Source organism: Pteropus medius, unplaced genomic scaffold (assembly GCF_902729225.1).
Source record: "Pteropus medius unplaced genomic scaffold, Ma_sr-lr_union100, whole genome shotgun sequence".
Lineage (NCBI taxonomy): Eukaryota > Metazoa > Chordata > Mammalia > Chiroptera > Pteropodidae > Pteropus > Pteropus medius.
The window spans coordinates 4025067-4047460 of NW_024354911.1; the positions used below are offsets into that span (position 1 = coordinate 4025067).

Consider the following 22394-nt stretch of genomic DNA (forward strand, 5'->3'; position numbering starts at 1 on the left):
CTTATTCCTTAGAACCACTAAAACTTAGTTCTTCAAGTAACATAACTATTAACAAATAACTTTCGAGTGATGGAAAAAGAGTATGCTGTATGTATGAGACTTACTAGATTTGCTTCTTAAAACTTGAGGGTGGAAATTAATTTTCAATGAATGAGGAACAATAGTATCTGTTCCTCTCACTTTCACTATTTCCTCCTTAAAACTGTTTCGATTTGTTGTTTCTTAAGGTTTCGAAACTGGGACATGTTTGTCTGGCAATGTGTTTCTTTAAATATACTGCAGATTGTTAGGCTAATTTCCTACCTGTGCAGCCTTTACTTATTACAGTAACCCACTAGGCAACCTGAGGCCCCACCACCCTGGATGCTGTTCTTACTCTGGTCCATGGCAGAAGTATGGAAGACCTAACATAATAAGTACCTATGGCTGCCCTATGGACCCTCCCAACAGTAGGGTGACAGTAAGGCAAAGCTAACCTCTAGTGTCTGAAAATCACCCAGTATGAGTTTCCTTTCACACTTATTTTAAAAAAATAAAACTGAAAATATGACTGAATTAAGATACAAGTTGATGGAACAAGACATGGTTAAGTGATTAGAGTTATTATTATTATTTTTTTACTAAAACAACACCTAAAACTTTGGGAGAAGAGTGGGGTGAATTTTATAGAAACAAATTTGAGTCAGGAATAGAAATGTTATGATAAATAAATAACACTGAGAAAAATTCCAAATCCTTCTAAGCAAGGCAAGTCTTTCCCCATTTCAGCTTGCCAACTCTTTTGGAATGCTTTCCACCTGGGGCTCGATCCTCATCTCTCACCTGTGGAATTGGCCCTGTCTGAAAGGGACAAGGATGTGCCAATGGGCCATGGGCTGCCTGGGTGGTAGAGATGACTGCGAGCTGGAGAAGCGAGGCTGCTGGAGTGGAAATGATGGTGAGGGTTATCGAGGGAATGGATGGGATGGGCACTAATCACAGCTGTGAATGAATACAAGACAGAGAAATGCTTAACATGCTTGCACAGACACACACAAATTACAGTTCAAGAGCAAGGTCACCCCCCACCCCCTCCCATACAGTACAACCCCTCCCTTGGTTTTTTTGGTGGCAGCTGGCTGGATTTGGACAAACAGCCATGGACTTTGCATTTGTTTTTTTTAAAAATCAACAATCCTGTACATGCATCTCTATACATAAACAGAAAAAAAGGAGTTTGAGGAATATGTAATCTAAAACGTTAATGGTGATTATCTTTTGGAAAAGTGTGCTCAGGATTTAAATTTTTCAAAAATTTTGCATGATCTATATTTCTAATTCTTCTATAATAAACATAGATTGAATGAATTACTTAAAATATCTATTTTACTATGTTACAAAACATAAATCCATAAGGAAAAAAATGATGATTTAGGTTTCTATTATTTTTTTCTCCTGCTAAAAAGGTAAGTCCCTTCTCCTTTGAGTATATTCCTAATTCATCCTACCTTTTCTTATTTCTTGAATGGAGCATGCAATAGGTACTTAGGCCGAATGAATGAGTAGCTGTTTAATCAGTTTTCATATCTTAAAAGGAATGCAAATGGAACTGAAGTCTTATGGTTCAATCTAGTACTAAAAGCATGAAACTCAGGCCTATGGCACCATCTCTTACAACTTCCAGTCTGGGAGCTCTGCCACATCCATTCACATTTTAAAATATACATGGATCTTTCCTAATTGCCTCTTTCCTTCCCACAATGGCTAAAGAATTCAATTTGCTGCATTTAGCTAACAAATCCAAATTTCCACACAGATATTCCATATACAACTTTCTACGAAGACAAAGCACTTCCTTAATGAGGCTTCATTACTGATCCCAGAGATGGAAACAAACAAAACCAGAAGCTTTGGAAAGAAACTTTCCTTAGCTACTCCCTTAAGTAGTTGTAGAACCAGAATGTTTAAAATCAAGATAATCAGTTCTAAAGCCCCCAAATAGGCAAACAGGTGGGGTTGACTAGGAACACAGGGGGATCTTTTTTCCCCTAAGCAAGGGCTTCATCAACTTTGTGATGAACTTAATCAGCCTTCAAAGCCTGTGAAAACACCTTCTGTCACCTAGAACCCCCTAGGTCTTTGTGGGGCCACTTGACGTTAGTCTAGTGAAGAAGATTCTAGACCATTAAACAGATGCGTTTTTTCACCAGCTGTCTCCTGTCCTGGCCATTGCAAGCAAGCAGGTGCTAGAGCCAACCAGAGACCCTTAAGCATCACTGTCCCTCACCTCCTCAAGGTCTGGGGAACACAACAGGGGCTTTCTCTGCCCTCAAGAACCAGAAGGCTGAGGTGGTCCTTTGGAAAATAAACCCCAAGTTGGAAAAGCTGGCTGAGGAGGATTCTCAGGGTAGTTTGGGAGTCAGCGTCTCCTCTAGAGGAAGATTGGAAAAGTCTTCAGGAGCGAGGTGCTTCAGAATCAGTGCTTTCCAGAATTAAGGCTAGGATGAGGGGAATGAGCCTTTTGATTTTTACCTAGGAAGTGCAACTTGAAAGCATTCTAGGTCTAGAGAACTCTCTTACACACACAAAAAACCAAAATTGAGTTCTCCCTTTTTAAAGGCATTTCTAGTCTTTCCAAATGAAGTAAATAAAACAAAACAATGTGAAAGTGCCTGCCTAGAATAGAGGTGCCAATCATTAGCTGTTAGCTGAATCAGAACCCGATGCTTCTGTGCAAGGCCTTCCTAGCAGTGCTCAGCCATTTAAGGTCAAGGTAAGTGGCTGGTGACTACAGACACCAAAGCATCCCGATTTCTAAAAAAGGGCTGTAGCCATGTGGATATCTTAAAATGTGAAGATCAAAGTATTCCAGGTACCTGGTTTCAGATTCTTGAATTAAAAATTCCACTCACCTGCCCAACTGTTGAGGCACAAATTAAATAAAATTGCAAATTTAGGCATAAGATTCCTACCCTCCACCAAAAAAAAAAAAAAAAAAATGATAGCAACACGTACGACATATCTTTTCTCCTTAACATATTTAAAAGTAACAAATCTAGGAACAGGAATTGTCCAATGTTATAAGTTTTCAAAATAAGCCAGTCAGGCAAGACCTAAAGTCTCATACAAAAACAAATTAGCTGTCAGGCTACCATCTTCTTATAAATCAAAAACAACTGGAATGGATTAATTTACTCTTTTTGGGCATTTATGTTTTTAACGCTGGGGATCCTGTTATAAGAGGGAAACTGGTTTTCCCCTGCATGCTTCCAAGTGCAGGCCCTTCTTTTCATCATGAACCCGAAGCATAAAGTACTTTGTGCAGAAATGACCTATTAATGAAATGGCTCTTACTTTTTCAAAGCTGATTTTTAGAATTCTGTGTCTATAATGTTTGTGCATAGTGAGTGTGAGAGAGCATGTGTGTGTGCAGACATTCGCACACTCAGGGGTTCCATCAGTCTCCAAGTAGAGGGTGCCATGGTGCACCTTTGTGCGTGTAAAATATCTGTGATTATTTATCTCTCTTTCACTTGTTGACGGAGCGATGGCTGAGAGTTCTGAAATGAGACATCTTTTAAGAAATGAATAAAAAATTCAAAGTCTCATTTAAATTGAAAATTGATCTTTCCGGATTTGTATCTAGTTATCTGACAGTGTTGAGGCTTACTGGTCTACTGTTCAAGTGAGAGCAACTACTTCAAGATCAGATAGTTTGTAAAACTTGATGTTAATAGGCAGGTAGCTTCTTATCACTGTAGGATGGTACAGGGGACCCTAGACTGGACGTCGCAGTGTGCCAGCTAGTCTGAAAGGCTTCCCTACCTTGAAAACAGTTACAAAGGAGAAGACACAGTAGTTTGAAAAAAAGAACTGGTTTGTCTCACTGCTTTTGGCTTTTAATCATGATATTTAACTTATTTTGAATTTCGAATATTATTATACAGGAGGTTGGGCAACTTTTATACTAATCAAACAGGAGGCATAGATCAAATAAGGCTGAAAAATATTGCTTTAAAAACTCCATACTGTCAACTTCAAACTCCTCTAAAACTCCACAGGTGCCTATCAACACTGAGTATGTATCAGGAAGCCTAAGGAACACACACATCTGGCCATCCTACCCCAGCTGCAATAAATGCTTCCTCATCTCTCCAGCAAGAGATGTTATAAACTTTTAGGGAGATTGTTTACTTCCCTATTCCTGGGAGACTGGGAAAGTGGCTTTTAAGTTTCTTTACCCTTTAAAGAAGCTGGTTTCAATAATATTAATTGCAAAATATGGCAACTGTTTGATTCTTCTTCCCTCAAGGTGACAAATCTTTGGTAGGTTATCTTTTATGTTAGGATCAAGTGAAGTCAAGGAGATCATTCATAGTTGGTCCCCAATATGACAATATATTGGCAACACTAGAGAAAAGAGAAGCTTTTAACGTACGCTGGGGTGGCTGGGAGTCAAAGGGCATCATCATTTTTGGTCTCATTCCTCTCCTTCCAGCCAGTGTAGACATGCTGTCCTCTGATTCATGCCCTAGACATCAAATATTGTGGTTAGTTACAAGCGTGTACCCAAGGCTAATGAGCAACCTCAGCAGTAAAATATTTCTAGTGGGGGATTCAGGACTCAGATAAGAAAATGGGAAAAGGTGTTTCTGCAGGAAGTGAAATAAAGAGGAAAATGTCATTAGCATATTACTCTCTGTTGAGAATCAATGCGTGTTTCAATGTGGTGTCTGTAAGAGCATCCAGACCAAGAAGATTCTGAACACCACAATGACAGCTGGCCTCCAACTGAAGGACAGAATGAGATGCACACAGGTCTAAGTTGTCTCAAATACTTGAGTATCAAGTTGGTGAAGCCTGACGAGAGACCTAAAAGATCTAGAAGGTGTCTCCTCTGGGTACAGAACCTTTCCCCCAGAACAAGCTAGCTTTTCTTCATCAGATGTTGACCAAATCCCACAACACGCATTTCTTTCAACTTAACCTTGTATAGGAATCACCAAATTTAAGGCAACCTGATAAAATGGAAAATGATTTAAGCATTTGGAGAAAATCTGCACCTCTGTAAGAATTCCGCCTTTGATGAATGTTGCTGTCCATCGAATTGTCAACAGGTGTGATATCTTGAGAGTTACGAGGAATCGGAGTATCAGTCATGATGGGGTTTGGGTCTGGGGATTTATCGATGGGTTTCAGCTCCAGTCTCTCATGATGGATCCAGAGGTCTGGGGGTTTGACATCTTTGGAGTTCCCTTTGTACTTGTGGGAACCATTCACTGATTTACAGGCTGCTCGTTTCCTAGGCACAAAATGAACAGAATTTTTTTCTGAAGTAACTCTTTTAAACATATTTGTCAAAAGGTTTGAATGATTAAAATTGCCCTTCTGAGAGACAACTTCAAGCAAAGACAGAAACTAAACATGAACAAAGAAAAGAAAACAGAGGCAAGAAGTTTATGTCTAGGAACAGTAAATGTATCTCCTCTTTGTTCACATATATTTAAAGATATGTACAAGGGCATATTTGAATATTGTCTTGTGATTAGACAACATTTTAAAATCAAATAATCTCTAAAGCAGAAAGTTCCTCCATAAGCTTCCAATCAATAAAGGACAACAATCACTAGAAATATAACAACAGAATAGAGTTAGAGTCTATGGCTTATAAAGGAGGGGGGAACAATGTTTTCTTTATTTTTAAATTAAATTTATTGGGGTAACACTGGTTAATATGTTATAAAAGTTTCAGGTACAATTTTACATACAACTAGATACTTTATTGTGTGTTCACCACCCAAAGTCTAGTCTCCTTCCATCACTATATATTAAACCCCTTTTACCCTCTTCATTTTCTCTCCATTCCTTGCTCCCCTCTGGTAACCATCATTCTGTTGCCTATATCTTTGAGCTTGTTTATTTTGTTTGAACAACACTTTAGGTCATCCAAACTCAGGATACCAACTGAGTAAGTCAAGAATGCAGATGAAAGTGTCTATTTCTCTGTGCCTTAGTTTCTCTATTAAGCCACTCACCCATTTAATAAGGTACCTACTATATGTCATATATGTCAGACTCTGTGCTGGACTGCTGTGCCCTCAGCACTTCTGGTCGAGTGAGGAAGACAAACATTGAACTATTACATTAAAATGCCCTGAGTCTAATGAAATGCCAAGCATTACAGTAACCTCTTAATGGCTGGATATGAAGTAGACAGGAAAAACCAGGAAGTAGTAGTCACATTTAAGCTAACACCTAAAGGGGGCAGGGCAGAAGGAGCATTTCCGGTAGTGAAATCGGCATATGTCAAAGCCCTGAAGTGAAGCGCAATGGCCTGTCTACTAGAGGGACCGTATGGTGTCCTGAGTGGTGAGAGCACAGTAACCCATGGGGATGCGGGAAAGGCGGTCAGCAATCAGATCACAAAGGGCTTTTAGGGCTATGCCAGGAGTCTGAACTTCTCTGAGTCATGAGAAACCGCTAAATGGTTTTAAGCACGAGAGTAAGGAGATCAATTTTGAGTTAAAAATTTACACTCGCTGTGGTGTGAAGAAGGGATTTCAGGGGTAGGGAACAGAACAGGAGACGAGCTAGGATGTGCTTCAATAACCTCAGCCATGACTGATGGTGGCCTGGGACAGTGGAAATGAAGCAAAGAGGCAGATTTGACTTGCTTAAGAGCCAGAAATGATAAAACTTGGTGAATAAATGAGTGTGAGGTGGTATAGGAATAAAGAAGCAAGAGGAACAAAAGACGATGTTGAGGTTTCTGGCTTAAGTCATTTACTTACATTGGGAATAACACAATAGAAAGAGGTCTGACAGAAAAGATCGTAAGTTCTGTTTTGGATATGCCTAGTGCCTCTGAGACATACAAAAGGAAATGCAGAAGAGGCAATTTTGGTGAAGCAGTAGGGGCAGAATTCAGATTAGAAAGGACTGAAGCATGAGTAGGCAGTGAAAGAATGGATGAGATTGGATAAATATTCAAGAAATTTTGTGGTGACGGGAAAGACAGGGATTTGTAGGCAGCTGGTGGTAAGGCTATGCAGCAGAGGAAGGGTTATAATTATAATTATTTCTTAACATGGAAGAAATCTGAGAACATTTAAATGCTAAAAGGACAGAGCCAAATGAGAGTAAGAGGTTAGCTGTATTGGAGAGAGAGACAACAGTAAGTACAAGGTCTGAGAAAGAGAGGAGACACTGAGATCCAGAGGATAAATGAGGAACTGGCTTCAGACAGGAGAAAGGACACGTAGGGAAGGGGGAGATGATTATTCCCAGTGTAGAAGGTTTTAGATGTAACAGCAGTACACTGAGGTAGCTCACTGTCCAGAGTGAGGGACTACAGAGGAACGCGCCGAAAAACGAGGGGCTGGACTCGACATGCTCTGTCAACTTTGAGGTTCTATGAGTCTATAAACAGCTATAATTGAAAGAGGAGGTACTACAGGGGTTAAAGAGGAGGAGCTCAACTATTTTTCAGGTCAATGGAATGTGGGTGACTGGGGAAGGAGGAGGGGAAACACCCTCTGTAGACCGATACAATTCCTTAAACAAAGGGACCCATGTCTGTAGGCCTTACAGATTCACATACAGAATACAGAGCCTATTACCAACCGATTTTCCTGCCTCTGCACCTGAAGACTAAGTACTTCATTGTTTATTTACTTGGAATTTTAAATCTCTCAAAGCACTAAGGAATTATGTCATTTTGGGTTTTTTAGACTCTTTTAAATAATGATCTCAAGATTTCTAAAACTAGATATAAAATCAAGTTCATAAAGGTAAGTAAATGTGAAATGCTGAACAAAGAAGCTTGCAGAAAAGTTCAGAAACAGGCTTTTAAGAGAAATCATTTTCCATAATCAAAAGTAGATAGAGCTGATCAGGAGAATCAATGATCAGGTGCCTTATAAAAGCAGTCCCCATTTTTTTGAAAAGTGATGCAATGCAAGCTATAGAAAGCTATTTTATTTGGGCAAAAGCAAGATTAAAAACATCACACAGCCTACAGAAAATGACCTACAGCCATTCCTAGAAGCACTTACAGGGTAGCTTGTATTTGTCCTCTATACTGAAAACACATTTATTGTTATTAAATACACGCATCCTGGCCTTGGGCAGGCCAAGTCTGATGGATAATCACAGACGTGAATTTCTCTTTCTTTTTTATGGAGCAATACCTCCCATTTTACATTCTTTTAGGATATTGTAATTAAAGCCATTTTATTACCCACGTTGTGTTTTTCCTATTTGTGTAACTCAGGAATCTCTTTTTTTAATGCTGCTACACTGCCAGATATGAGTTGAATGTGATCTAGGGTTTAGAAGTCTCTTAAGCTCTGGAGTGCAGACTGTTATCAAGCTCTATGTAACTGAATCACCACACTGTCTGCTCTAGACAATGAGCCTCAAGCCTAAATATCCCAGAGGAGTTCAGGGCTAGCAGCCACCTGACCTCTCTGCAAATCTGATATGCTGATTATAAATGATCCTTTCTTATTCATGAATCCCCTTTGTCCCTCCCAGCTCCTATGCATACCGACCTCAACTTCCACACTTGGAAACACTTCCTTAAAAATATTCTTAAACTTAGATTTGGAATGAAGGCCTATGGTCTTCTTCCACGTCAGCTGGTATTTGTGCCATGAAACAGTCTATGTCTACAAACTCCTGTGCACCTGGTTCACTGTGTGCATAAACACACAGTGCTCCAAAGGGGCTACCAGCAAAACTGGACACTGTCCACTTTCCTCTCCAGATCTCTCCTCTACTTGGCTCTGTGACTGGAGAGGTTGAATGAAATGAACTTTATCTACTTGGCAATGCTGCCCTTGGCTTCCGGTTGGGTTTGGCCAGGCAAGAGACTGGAGGGTCAGAGGTGTTTTTTCTCCGCAGTTCTCCTTGCTGGGCTAGAGGCCGTCAGTGACTCCATTCCTACCACCACACAGCTCCTGTCAGAAGCCCTCTCCTACTGCCTCAGATCTCTGAAAATAGCCTTCTCTTCTTCAGAAAGGATTCTTGCTCTTTCAAGCTCAGGTGACGTCACTGTCACCACTTAAGGTGGCTGATCATTGCTGCTGACCCCTGAACATTGCTGCCTACTTTCCTAACCCCACCTAGGACTTTGCAAGTGGTCCCTTCATTAAACTCTCTTTCACTCCTTTTAAGTGTGCTACCTCCTTCCTGACAGGACCCTGACTCATATACATTTATAAGAGGACCCATTCTGCATTTCCTTTAAAAATATTTATGACATCAGTTTTCATTTATGTTTTAACTGTGTGCAACTCCATGCACAAAAGTCACAAAGAAGCAAAAAATAGATACCAAAAATCTGCGGGCTACATTTGGGGAGCCTTACTTTTTCTGATGAGAGGTGGTGCGTCTGGTACAAAAGACAGCGATGATCACAACCACCACGATGGTGATGACCCCAACTGAGACGATGATGACCAGTAGCATATTACTATCCAGAGGAGAGGTGGGACTTCCATGGGGGCTGTTACTGCCTAGAGAGGGAAGAAAGGTATGTTGGTTAGTGTTAGAGAATTCTAAAAATGCATACAATCAGGCTGTAGAAGCTTCATGTATAGATACTTCACGTGAGCTTCTTTATAATACCCATCGCCAAGCCTTATATAAGTGTCTCATAAACATGGCTATCTCCTCTAGATTATGAAATCTAGAAAGCTGAGTTTTTGCCTTATGAACATTTCTCAGCACAGTGCCTTGTACAAAGGTGGTGTTCAATAAAGGCTTCTGAAATTATACTGAACATTACACGGAAAAATAAAGGGTCTGACCTTCTGGTATCTTATGTTATACATAAATTCGTCTTGAAAAGCACCATTTGTAAATCATTTAGTTTTCTGACTTTCAAAGCCATTTTTAAAATGTGCATTCATAGAAAGCAAGTTTTTATTCCTCAAAATATGTCTGGATGTCTGAAATCACAAAAAATTACTTGAAAAATAAAGTCTCTCTGTTTTTATAAACATAGTCTATGCAGAGTTAACTCTCATATTCCATTTCAGAAAAAAGTAAGTCAGTCTCTCTCTCTCTCTCTGCATTAATTAGACAAATACGTATTGTGTGGTTACTATGTGCCAGAGGTTGTTCTAGGCCTAAAGATGCAACAGTTGTTCTAGAGGTTGTTCTAGGCCTAAAGAGCAGCAAAGATGTGAAGGTGGGGGTGGGGGCAGACAATAAACAGTAAGAAATTATTGGTAGTAATGAGTGCTATGAAAAAATAAAATGAGAAGGTAAAATACAGTGATTGGGTGGCTATTTTATACTGAGTGGTTGGAAAAAGCTTCCCAGAGAAGATGGCATTTGAGTGGAGATTTGAATGACAAGGGAGATCTCATAATACAAAGGCCTGGAGGAAAAACATTCCAGAGACAGGGAATAGCTAGTAGCAAGATCCTAAAGCAGAAACGATATGTTCTAGGGGTGTTCAAGGAAAAGAAAAGTAGCCATTGTTGCTTAAGCAGAGAGAGATATGCAAAGTTAGAGGAAAGGAAGTTGAGCAGATGAGGCTGGAGAGGTATGCAGAAGCCAGAGCATTTAGGACCTTCAGGAAATTTAGTTCTTATTTCCCCACTGCTTACAGGATGAGGTCCAAGCTCTTGATCAAGGTCTTTTGTAATCTAAAAGTTTTCCTTTTTCATTTTCTGAAACATTTCTTTGCTTCCCACGCCATTATAGAAGTTATGCATGCTCACATTAAAAAATATGTAACCATACAGATGTAACCACCATGGATATTTGGTATCTTTCCTTCGAGTTTCTCTCTCTCTCACCTAACAATCAGAGCTGTACATAATGACATAATGGCATGAGCTACTTTCCAGGTAATGAATGTTTATTCACTAGAAGTACCTAGGAAGAGTCGACCTGCCCAGTCTGGGATGTTGTGAAAGAAATTCCTACCATGAAGGCACAGCCTGTGAATCCATGTTTTTAGAAAAGCTCCTATAGTGATTCTCATATACTTCCAGGTTTATAAATTTATAATCTAATCTAAATTGTATTTATTGTGGGAATCGCTTCCATAATACAGGATTAGCTGACCTTCCAACTTTTGATTCTGTGATTTTATAGGCTACATCTAAGCACAGTGCAAAATCTGGGCTGATTTAGGAAGGCTTAAGAGCTTATTCTTCTACATTTGGTTCAATCATTTTTATCCTTCTTTTCTTAGAAAAAGGTAAGCAGATAGACAACTCAAACTGTACACAACTGACCTTCAATAATATAACATTTTTATATATGGAAAAGACTACAGAATTAGGGGCTAGTAAAATTAGAACATATCTGGGCTTTACATGAGCATTTATTAACAACAGTACAGAGCTACTGGGTGGGGTACTTAGTGGGGCAGGCACTGCAAATAAGAGGCTGGGGAGCTAGGGGCTGGGAGGAAAGCAGAGGTGGTGGTGGTGGTCGTGGTGGTGGTGGTGGTGCTCCCCCGCAGTCCACAGAGATAAATCTCCATTTAATTGCATTTGACCTCTCACTTCTGAGCTGGTCAAAAGCTTCCTTCCAAGTGAGGTTCCAAAGGGCGCATCGACCCTCCTACCTGGGACAATGAGAGGCCATTTCATAAGCCTCACCTGGACTACTGCAATAGCTTCTCAACCATTCTTTTCTGACTTTATCCTTACTTAGTCCCCAAATCATTATTCCCTGTCACCAGAGTAATAACAGTATATACTCAATAAATGGAAGTCGTAGTTTACTAGTTATCAGCCATCTCATATATGTTTTCACAGGATGAAGCTCATATTTCTTAGCATTGCTACCTGAGCATTTGATAGGGTGGTTCTAACCAATCTTCTCTAACCTGAGACTCTCTATCCTGCCTCTAGGCAGTGTGAGGGAGCAGTTTGTTTTATACCATCATGCCTTTGCACGTGCTGTTATTGCTTCCTGGAATGTTGAACCTCCTTCTCCACATTTAGCAATCTTCCGTGCATCTTTTAAAATCTGGGTCAGATATCATCTCTTCTACAAAGCTTTCCCTTTTCTCTACTAGAGTTTGTTACTCATTCCTCTTGTTCCCATAGCCTATTACATAGAACCTGAACCTTTAAAAATATGTGCAAATGAATGAATGAATGAATGCATACATGAAAGAAAAAAACAGAAATAATTACTTTCCTCACAGCCTTAAATATTATATTGTGACCAGCATATAAATGTAACGTATGCATCCCAAGAGAAAAAAACTGTAGAACTCAGAGCTTGCAAGTTTTCTGGCTCTTCAAAGAATAGGCTGATTTTACCGAAGTCTGGGCAGTACCACTTTTTGTTTAAATAAATAACTGGAGATTAAGAAATCATTTTATTTCCACAATTAAGTAGGAGTTTCCAGAGGACGGGCCTTTCTCTTCCACATTTCTCTAGCAGAGGTGAGGAGACACTAAGAGTTATTTCTAGTAACTACTTGTGTGGATTTTCGCCAATACCAGATTCCTACGTCTGGTATAGAACTGTGCCTTTAAGGCTGAGTGTGAGAGTGGATAGGCATAATCAGAAGTCAAAGGCCTGGGTTTTGGTTCTAGGACTTCTATAATTAAGGCATGGATCCAGGCACATTACTTCTCTAGTGAGTCTCCTAATGTATAAAATGGGAATAATGTATTTGTTCTCCTTGCTTCATAGTGTTATGAGGATCAAATGTGATTTCATGTGTGAAAGTAATTTACGAATGGTGAAGTCCTATAGAAAAGTAGATGTCATCATTTAATTAATTAGAAGGCACCAGCTCGTAGGATGGTTAAGAGAGTGGGAAGAATTTTTTAGAATTCCCAAACCAAAAACACTACAGAAAGTAGTTTGGGGAGAAATTAATGATTCCAAAGCATTTCTTTGGCTTATTTGGGTGATAGCTAATTCCACTAGAGGGTTTATTTTTGAAAACAAGATTCTAATTTTTTTCTAGAGGCAGTGGGCAAAAGGAAGACTTGTTTGCTTAGAATTAGTCTTATTTTAAGTTGGCTATGTGGAGAAACAATTTTATTTATAGATCTTACAATGAACGGGTTTGCGGTAATTCAACAAACATTTGTCAGAAAAATGCCTAAAGCTAACTCTATTAAATAAATGGAAGTAGGTAACATGCTACAATATTACTACACATTAAGCTATAAAAGACATTTCCAGATGTCCAGCAGAACTGCGTCATGCCCACAGTAGGCCAAAAAAGCCAGGGGGAGGGGCTTTACCGCTCATTGGAGGTTTGTAGTCAGATCCTAGGTCTGGAAGCCGGCTTCCTTTTCCTGAAGACCCTGAGGCTGAAGGAGAAAAACATCACATCAGTAGACCCGATCCACTGGTGTGACAAGTCCACTTCACAGCTACTAAGTGTTTTCTACGAAAAAATATTTTCATTTTATTCTGTTCATGAGAAAATGAAGTAGCACATCAACAACAGGGGGAAATACAGTCTATTTGTGCAAAGCAAACTAAGGTATAACTTTCTCTGCAATGAGGCATCTGAAAGGCTGACATCCTTTTCCCATGGCTGTATCTAATGTGTAACCAGACTGCTACTCGCTGTTCATAATGTGGGAACATATCCATTTCTCTGGCCCAGGAAACAGTTTCTGAAAGGTGGCTCATAGCACTTAATGCAAAAGTAGCTTCTCTGGGAAAAGGAACCAAGGGTACCAGTTTGGTTATCTTCTGTAGTAAAGAACTGGACTCTTCTAAGGGCCCTGGCTATGCTGATCTGGCCTAGCACATGTCAGTAATGTTTGGCTTTTTTTCTCAAATTATGAAGTTGCCTTTCTAACGTAAGGAAGAGGTAATGAGAACTAAATGTTAAATGAAGCTATTTTCAGAGCCTGCAATGTACTGCCAGTCCTACTGCCAGACTATAGGAAACCTAGAGAACAAAGGAAGATTCCTTCTGGGATGACTAACAAACCTTTCGCCCATACCTAGAAGGGAAAACAGTCTTTACGTTGTACTCTGTGGTTCATTCCCTAAGGCCAAAATCACGGAACCTATGGAACAAAAGCTAGGGACTGCCAGCAGGCTTTCTCACTATATCCCCATACCTTTCAAGCTACATGCCCTTATCTTTCACACCATATACCCATACCATCAAAGGAAAATAGGTAAACAAAGTCTTTAAACTGTAATTCATAGAAACTAAGAGTGACATATAAACTGAATTCCCCAAACACTTAGGGTCTTTGTCTTCTTGGTCTTTGTCTGTCTTTCAATCTGTCTTTTGTTCCCCCAGTCTTTTCTCTTTGTCCTTCTCCTCTCTCACATTCTCTGCCTCTGAAAGGAGACCACACGCTGACTATGGAGTGTTATTCCTTCTCTAATAAACTCCTTTTGATTCTAACTCTGGTGTGCGCTTGAATTCTTTCTGAGCTCAATCAAGAACTCTCTCTCTCTAGGTGCAGGACTTGAATCTCCACTCAGGGTGGGGGAATTCACCCTGTTTGCATAATTTCCAAATATAAAGTTGCCCTAAGCAGGAGCAGGAAGGCAAGTGAAGGTTCAAATTGGGGTCTCAGTTCCTTCTCAGTCACCTAAATATCCAAAGATGGATAAACAAAGTCTTCCCTCTAGTTGCTCACAAAAGACACTGTCTCCTAATCCATCACTGTAAAACAAAAGTGAGGCTGCTGACCTTAGGCTTGGGACCACCTCACAAGCAGACCTAAGAAAACACAAATATCAGTGTTTAGAAATTCCTATTCTTGGTCTTGAATTTTGTTCTTCACATTTATAGAAGAATCTACTTGGGGAAAGCAAATACAAGGAGTCTTTTCCCAATAAAGCAAGGATTTGAGGCCAGAAGGAAGTAGTATCATGCTTCTCTTGAAGAGGTCTGAAAGAATTGCAAAGTAAAAGCTGCCCCTCAGAGTTAATATAGCACAGTGCTTAAGAGACTGCCTACACTTGAATACTGGCTCCATCATGTACTAACAGTTTGACTTTTGGCAAGTTATTTCTTTTGGGTATTCATTTCCTCATTGTGAAACAGTGATAATAATGGTATCTACTTCATAAAACTGTTCTGGGGATTAAATGAAATTTAATTCTATAAAATATTTTGAATATTGCCTGACATATAGTAAATGTTCAATAAATATTAACTACTATTATTATAAGCATAATAAATCTTTAGGAAAGAATATAATTTTTCTCTTTACAGAGATGGAAAGCATAAAGCTTCAGAAAACTTAGAATAATTTCTACAAATAAAGCTTGACTAGAAATTCATAAACTAGTTGTGTTTCTGTAAAACATTAGAGCTAATGTCAAGTACTTCTATAAATTATCAGACTTGGAAGAAATTAAATGAAAATCTGAAGGTTTCTGTATGTAGTTCATTTAACACAATAAATCTAGAGACAAAAACAATGTTTTCTATGTTTCCAGAAGTTCAAAATCCTGAAAGGTAACAAACATTCTTGGGTATCCAAAAGGGCTTATTCTAGACTTTAACTCACAGTCTCTCTTCAATTGTCCATACTTATTACTCTATCCCCTTACTTCTGATGCCATCGTTCCTCCCAAATGGCACACACCTTATGTCAGCTGTTCTTTTCACTATGATAAAGTCTAGCTGGTGGAGATGACTTAGCATTTGTAAGGCTCTTCATGTCTAAGTGGAGTCATTTGTCAGGCAGCCCACACTTAAGGCAAACTATCCAGAGTATCATATTATGTAAATAATTGCCAAAGAACACAATTTGCTAATAAGCTGGTTGGTTTAACATCTGTATTTCTCAATTATTTTTTCTTTTAAATTTAACCTATGAACGGAAAATTTCAAGGATTAGCCAAAAACCAAAAATAATTATAAGTGAAGAATTTTAAATGTCAGAGGTGTGGTGCAGCCCAGAACTGTTCTCTGGCTTATGGAATGAAGCGAGGGAAGGACAACGAGCACATTTATATTCTATGCATATACAATATGGTTATTTTTCTTCATGCTTAAGTTCAAAGTTTCTACCATGATTAGGGTGCCTTGTGGCACTTCTCCTCCACATACAAAATCATGTTTGCAGCTTCTCCAAAGTACAACAAAAGACTCATTGAATGTAAACACATTTTCAAAGCCTTGAAACTTGAAACCTCAAGTTCTGACCTTGATATTAACCAAGAGCCAAAGACTTTGTATTTCTAATGACTACTCTTAAACCATGAAAGCAACCATCAAATTTACTGTTATTGCTCTTTCTTAGTATAGAAAACAGATACCAACTGTAGCTGAATTCCCAGAGATGACAATCCCTAAGTACAGTTACCTCTTCACCAAAGCAATTATAGTGAAAAGACCTTGCTGACAGATAATTTCAAGAATGGTGACACTGAGGCCCATGCTTCTTAGGTTTCTACTTTAAATCGTTTCTATTAAAATGAGCAGATATATTTAAGGGAAGAAATGGAAAAGGAGCACTGAAATAAGCTTATGGTAACAGAGTAAACAGCACTAATTTTGTCACAGATAATCATACAATTCAGCAGGGTAAATTTGTAGATTCTTTGTGTGGGGAGGAAAATAGGGTATTTGCTGAATTTGATTACAACTTTTCATCTAGAGATACTAATAAAATCCTAGATGCTACAAATACAACAAATTGGTATGCTTGTTCTCATCCTGGCACAAATGCCTATTACTGTTACAGAATTTCAATATTTTAGTGCAAACGATAATCTTACCAATCTCCTACAGGGGCAGAACTCAGTTTTTTTTTCTTTTTTCTGCCAGTCTATTTAGCTCCTAAGTAGATTCCCAGCTTTTCAGATACCCCAAGTGCCACAAACAAGGACTCAACTCCACTTTGGCCAATAAACACATAGTTTTTAACACATGGTACTGATTTTCAGGGAAAAAAAAAAATAACCAACGAAAAGCTAATAAGAGGTCATGAAAGAGAGGAAAGGAAAGAGAGGCCATCTACTCATTTACCTTGATCATTAGGCATTTTATCAGAGGAGTCCGCTAACAGGCCAAGCACAGGGGAAGAAAAAACAAGAGCAAGGATCACAAGCTTTGAAGATGGGACAGGCAGAATTTTTAAAGGAAAAAATAAAAATAAAACCCCCACAAACTTCCAAATCAATTGTCTTTTTTTTTTTTAAAGTACTAACAGAAGAGAAATCCATATATGGTTTCTATATTTCCATAGACTCAGTTCTCCGACTAAATTTCATTCCTACACTCGCTTAGTTCAATACTTTATTATCTTCACTTTCTTATCTAGAGTTTTCTTTAAAGGGCCCCTTTTAGTCTCTTTCTCTCTACAAAAGTCTAAAATAAGCCTTTCAGGTTAAGAGCCTGCATGTGTTGAAAGAGAATCATCCATCATAATAACATGCTATTACTCTGTCTGGGAACCAAGAGACTCACATCTGATTTGACCTTTAGATCACTGCAATTCACCTGCTTTGAACGGTCTGAAGTCAGTTTCCTTCTATGTGATAGGGTTAGGCCAGAAACCTAGGGTGGTCAGTGGTAGGTGAGGGATCATTTTGAGATAAATGTACACATTGTGGCTCATCATGAGGACTTCTCATATTATCTATAATCTCTATACGCTAAAGTGATATGTGCAAGCACAGGCCCACTAAAAAGACACATGATAAAACACTCTGTTTGAAGAAGCCTTACCTTTAGGTGTCCTGAACTGGACAGCTTCAGACATGGGCCCCATGCCCTTTGAGTTCCGAGCCTGGATTTTGAAGTAGTATGGAGTGTCAAGTGTTAACTCTTGTATCTGGTGAGTCAGCCTGTTTCCCACAACAGGCTCAATAACCCAGTCGTGTATCTCTGCATTCACATCTGTGCTGTAATATATGATGTAACCTGTCCAAAGCAGTTAATGAGAAATGAAATCTTATTCTTGCTTTTTCTTTTGCAATCGGTAAGTCAATAACGATATATGTTATAGCATAAACAAGTAGAGAACCAGTTATTGATTAAACAGCAATGGTAAAATGCATTCCAAATGCTACACTAAACATTATATTAAGAAAACCACAGTGTGGTTTACACAGTACCAGTCAAAGTAATAAAACTAATAAAAAATAAAAAATATAGAATTAAGTACTCTCAGAAGCTAAGAAATCATACAGGAAAAATAATCACTTCAACATCTTAATATTTAAATAATGTACCTTCTAGAGTCTACAATTAAAATAATGCTGTTTTGAAAACCAATAACGACCTGACACGCTGTTTTAGCTCTCACTAATGTGATTTCCCAGAAGAAAAACTGGGAGATGGGCAGCAACCTTTCAGTTCTCCCAGACTTGGGTGGAAGTCACAGTGAAACGTCACCAGATACCTCCACCAGAGGGCGCTCAATCTCCATGGCTGAGGCTTACAACCATAAGCCTACCTGACTCACAAAGTGCAAAAATGCACTGCATTACTGGGTTTTAAAGAAAAAATAAAATGCAAGCCAAGTCAAGTCATGCTTCACTTTTTAATAAAAGAGGCAAGTTAAAAAACCTAAAACATGACATAAAGACCAGGGATTTATGGAAAGGCGTTTCTACTGAAAGCCGAAGCAGAACAATGCTAAGAAATGCTTCCAGTTTCCTTAGGTAACCCTATTCACACTAAGGAACTTCAGAAGGCAGACTCCTGTTCCTCAGCATATACCTACTCAGAACAGAGTCTCCAAGGGGATAATCAACAGCAAACTCCCAGCAGGCTTTCCTCCTTGATAAGGCTGAGGAAGGCACAGTGGTCACCACTGTGGACAGTTCTCTGGAAGTCTGAGGAAATATTCTAGGTCTCTTCAAAGGCCTAGGCCAAGTCAAACTCTTAACTCTAATTGTAAAAGTACAGGAAGCTGAAGTAGCAGGCCTGGTGGGGGAAGGGGAGGGTATTAAAAAGCCTAATGGACACTTTCAGGCTTCAGGGTAAAAGATCTGAATCTCTATTTACTGGGAACTATCCTGCATAATTAGGCAGGGTCTTTAACCCCAAAGCAAGTCATATAGTCAGAGGCAGAGAGGCCCCATTACAACCAAAGGCTATCTGCCTAGTGCAGCCTGTGTCCATCAGCCTCTCATGCAATGTGAGTCAAAACAACTAGCTGGCGACTCATTTTTATGTCACTGTGGGCAAAGGGCATCCCTTGGCTTCATTTTTAAGGACCATCATGACTCACAGCACCTCGTAAAATGATGCAGCCAGCACTCAGACTCCCACTACTCCCAACAAAACAGAACTCTCCTGGGTGCTTCTGCCAGGCAGGAATAGGGAACAGACACACATTTAAAGGCATCTTACCTGTAATTTTGCCATTGGCTTCAGAGGGAGGCTGCCAATTTACAATTATGGTCCTAGGTTTTCCTTCTTTACTCACAACTGTCACATCCTTGGGTGGAGAAGTAGGAACTACAAAATAGCAATACTTTCAATAATTCCTGTCATTTCAATTTCATTTACCATTTTCTCAACTTTTTCCATTTATAAGGCAAAATAAAGGGTACAAGGCAAAAGAGATAATGACTGACTTAAAGAACTCACAGTCTGTCTATAACTAGTTCTAATAAAAAGAAAAATATGCAAAATATCAAAAAGAGAATACCATACTATGAGGAAACAGAACTGGCATTTGGCTGGGGTTCAGGGATATATAGGATAGGTAGGGAAATCAAAAGACATTAGAGGTTACCAAGTACCTACTATATATTTTACAAATAACATTTCTCTTAATATTTATGGCAACTTGAAAGGTAGTTACCACTATCCCTGCTTGAAAGATCAGGACACTGAAAATGTTATGTGATTTTCCCAAGATGACATTCCCTTCTAATTTGTATTTTTTTGTTAGGATACTTTTAAATGTAAAATCATTTTTCTCTCACACCTATAGTTGCCTCTCTAAATCAAATATGATGTCTGAAAACCCTCGATTCCTTCAAAGAACACATGATTTATAAACTGATGTATTTTAAGTTTGTACTGAAAACACATTGTCAACTATTTGAGGTTACTGCTCTGAAGTGTAAAGCTACTTATGCAACAGAAAAAAACAATTAAAAAAATGATTACACTTCTTATTCCATGTTATTACTGAAAACTTTTACTGTACTAGTAGGAAAATGAGCAAATTAAGTTAGTCCTTAAATTTATTCTTCTCTTCCTAAAATACTGGAATTCTCCTAATATAAAATGGAAGGAAGCCTAGTGAAATGCAAATATTCTAAGGGAACACACAATATCACTTATTAGCTAATGGGTTTGAATTAAAGCAAAAAGATATTAAAACTGGCAAAGAAGGCAAACTCAAGGTCTATTGAAGCTTCTGTGCACTGTATTTCTAGATCTCTAAATCCAACCCCTTTTCTCTGTAGGAAGTCCAACCAACTGCTCAGAAGACAAAAACACATTAGGGCCAAGCCATCTAGGGAGACTTAATAGTTCCATTTTTCATTATTTATATGCAGGAGAGAAAAAAAACAAGAGGCTGGAATAGACAGAGACTCCCAATGGCTATATATATCCCCAAGCTGGGAAAGTAGAAGGGGTAGAAGGGCAGGCTACAAGTGAGCAAAAGAAAACAGAATCCCAAACCTGGATGGCCTGCTTAATTTGCTCAGCGGTCTTTTCTCTTTCATGTTTACTTACAGACAGAAACCGTAAGCTACTCCAGTGGGAGATTTTACAAGACATTAACTAACTGGTCTGCATGAAAGCTGCTAGGAAAGTGCTGAGGCTCTAGCAAGCGTGGCATTGTAGCTGCCTGGTGAAGGGCAGGTCACTTCATCTTCTCCATCTCGATTTACTAGTTAAGCAGGATTAATGAAAATAATCTCATACATCTACACAGTGCTTTATAATTTACCATGTGCTTTCCCATCTGCTCCTCATTTTACCCTTACAATAATCCTACAAAGTAGGAAAGGCAGAGATTACTACCCCTCTTCTTTAGATGGAGAAAACAGATTTAGAGGTTAGATGACTTGCTTATGATCACACAGTCAGTAGATGGCTGTCCTGGGATTGAACTCAAGTCTTTTGATTCCTAAAATCTAGTATACTTTGTATTAAATTATCCTGTTATTTGCAAATATTTTTGTTATCTGCAAATATAAATGATGAAAAAAACATAATTCAACAGCTGAAAAAGCAAACACTGAACTCCAACTGTAGTTGCTCACTGTGTTCAGTGAATATGCCAATTTATGCCCTCAGTTCTTTCCTTGGTTAGTAAAAGCAGGTGATGAGGAGTCTCACGACTTGGAATGTGGCACAACAAAGACATGAACTTCCACTGGCTTTCATGTCTTGCAAAGAGAAGAAATGCCACGTGACATAAAGTTCTGACAACACATACCTAATTCAAAGGTGGTCCCATGGGCTGTCATACTCCATGTACTTGATCTTCGACCTTTAGTCACCATCACAGAGAATTCATACAGTGTATTTGGTTTTAAACCAGTCACCAAATAACTCAAAGTCGTTGCATTTGCATTCTGGAAACATATGAATCAAGAACTTTAGATTTAGAAAATATCAATCATTAGCTTTTCTTGCGCAGAGCACATGTGCTAGTACCTTGTACTTGGTGTTTGCTGGGATGTTGGTTTTCCATCGGACTGTGTAGTACCGGGAGTCTGTAATCTTCTGGTGTTTGGGCAGTGAGTTGTCTGCCCATGTAATCCTTATGGTGTCATGACTCAGAATGGAAGCCTGGACTCCCACTGGTGGCATCATGGGAGTGGGATCTGGCACTGGAGTGTATGGAGCATTAATAACAAATAAATCAACTTCAGAAGTGTCTGGGTAAAAAGTAATTAAAAAGGAAGTGGCATTTTAACATAAACAAAAATAAAAGAAAAGGGAAATGTGGAATAATATAATGGAATGAAAGGTGAAAAATAAAGAAAGAGAAAGAGAATCCAGAGTTAATAGACCACCACTATTCATTTGAAAGAATATTTCCACTTGTGTTCTTTCAGAGAACATCTAGAGAAACAGTAATTAACTATATTCTCTAATGTATTCTGTAATTTGATTAAAATTTGATAACCTAGTGATTACATTAATATATTAATACTTGAAATTTCTTAAATTACTTGAAAATTCTACTTTCTGTCCAGAAAAGATCACAAAAAGATACAAATTGCTTTTAAAATCAAGGGTGTAATTTCTGAATGAGCAACACAAAGCTCATGATCTGTTTTGATATTTCAGTGTCTGTGGCTGAGTTTCTGCGACCCGGCTTATCAATGCAAATCATCGGACATGTAAGGGTCCTACTCTCAAGTTGGGCCCTGAATGTTAGCCAATGGCAACTTAGCCTGGCCTTGGTATTGAGGGTATCTGACACCCACACAGGGCCCAGTTCAGATCTGCTGCTGTCCTGTTACACTTTCTCCAGTAGAGTCAGAGAACAACCCATTAATAA

The 22394-nt window shown here is 38.9% G+C and overlaps 1 protein-coding gene across 7 annotated transcripts in view; it reads right to left on the reverse strand.

Annotated features, from left to right (window-relative positions):
• Positions 1-22394, reverse strand: part of NEO1 (neogenin 1) — a 222214-nt gene that overhangs the window by 7407 nt on the left and 192413 nt on the right. For 2 of the 7 annotated variants that reach the window (XM_039856681.1, XM_039856679.1), the window contains exons 17-25: positions 21542-21765; positions 21321-21459; positions 19268-19375; positions 17636-17830; positions 13218-13286; positions 9350-9497; positions 5043-5281; positions 4418-4510; positions 823-981 (exon numbers count right to left, since the gene is read on the reverse strand). In XM_039856681.1, the coding sequence (XP_039712615.1) occupies positions 823-981; positions 4418-4510; positions 5043-5281; positions 9350-9497; positions 13218-13286; positions 17636-17830; positions 19268-19375; positions 21321-21459; positions 21542-21765 (1374 nt within the window). The remainder of the gene's footprint in view (positions 1-822; positions 982-4417; positions 4511-5042; positions 5282-9349; positions 9498-13217; positions 13287-17635; positions 17831-19267; positions 19376-21320; positions 21460-21541; positions 21766-22394) is intronic. The other 5 variants (XM_039856685.1, XM_039856683.1, XM_039856680.1 and 2 more) reach the window with 4 other exon arrangements.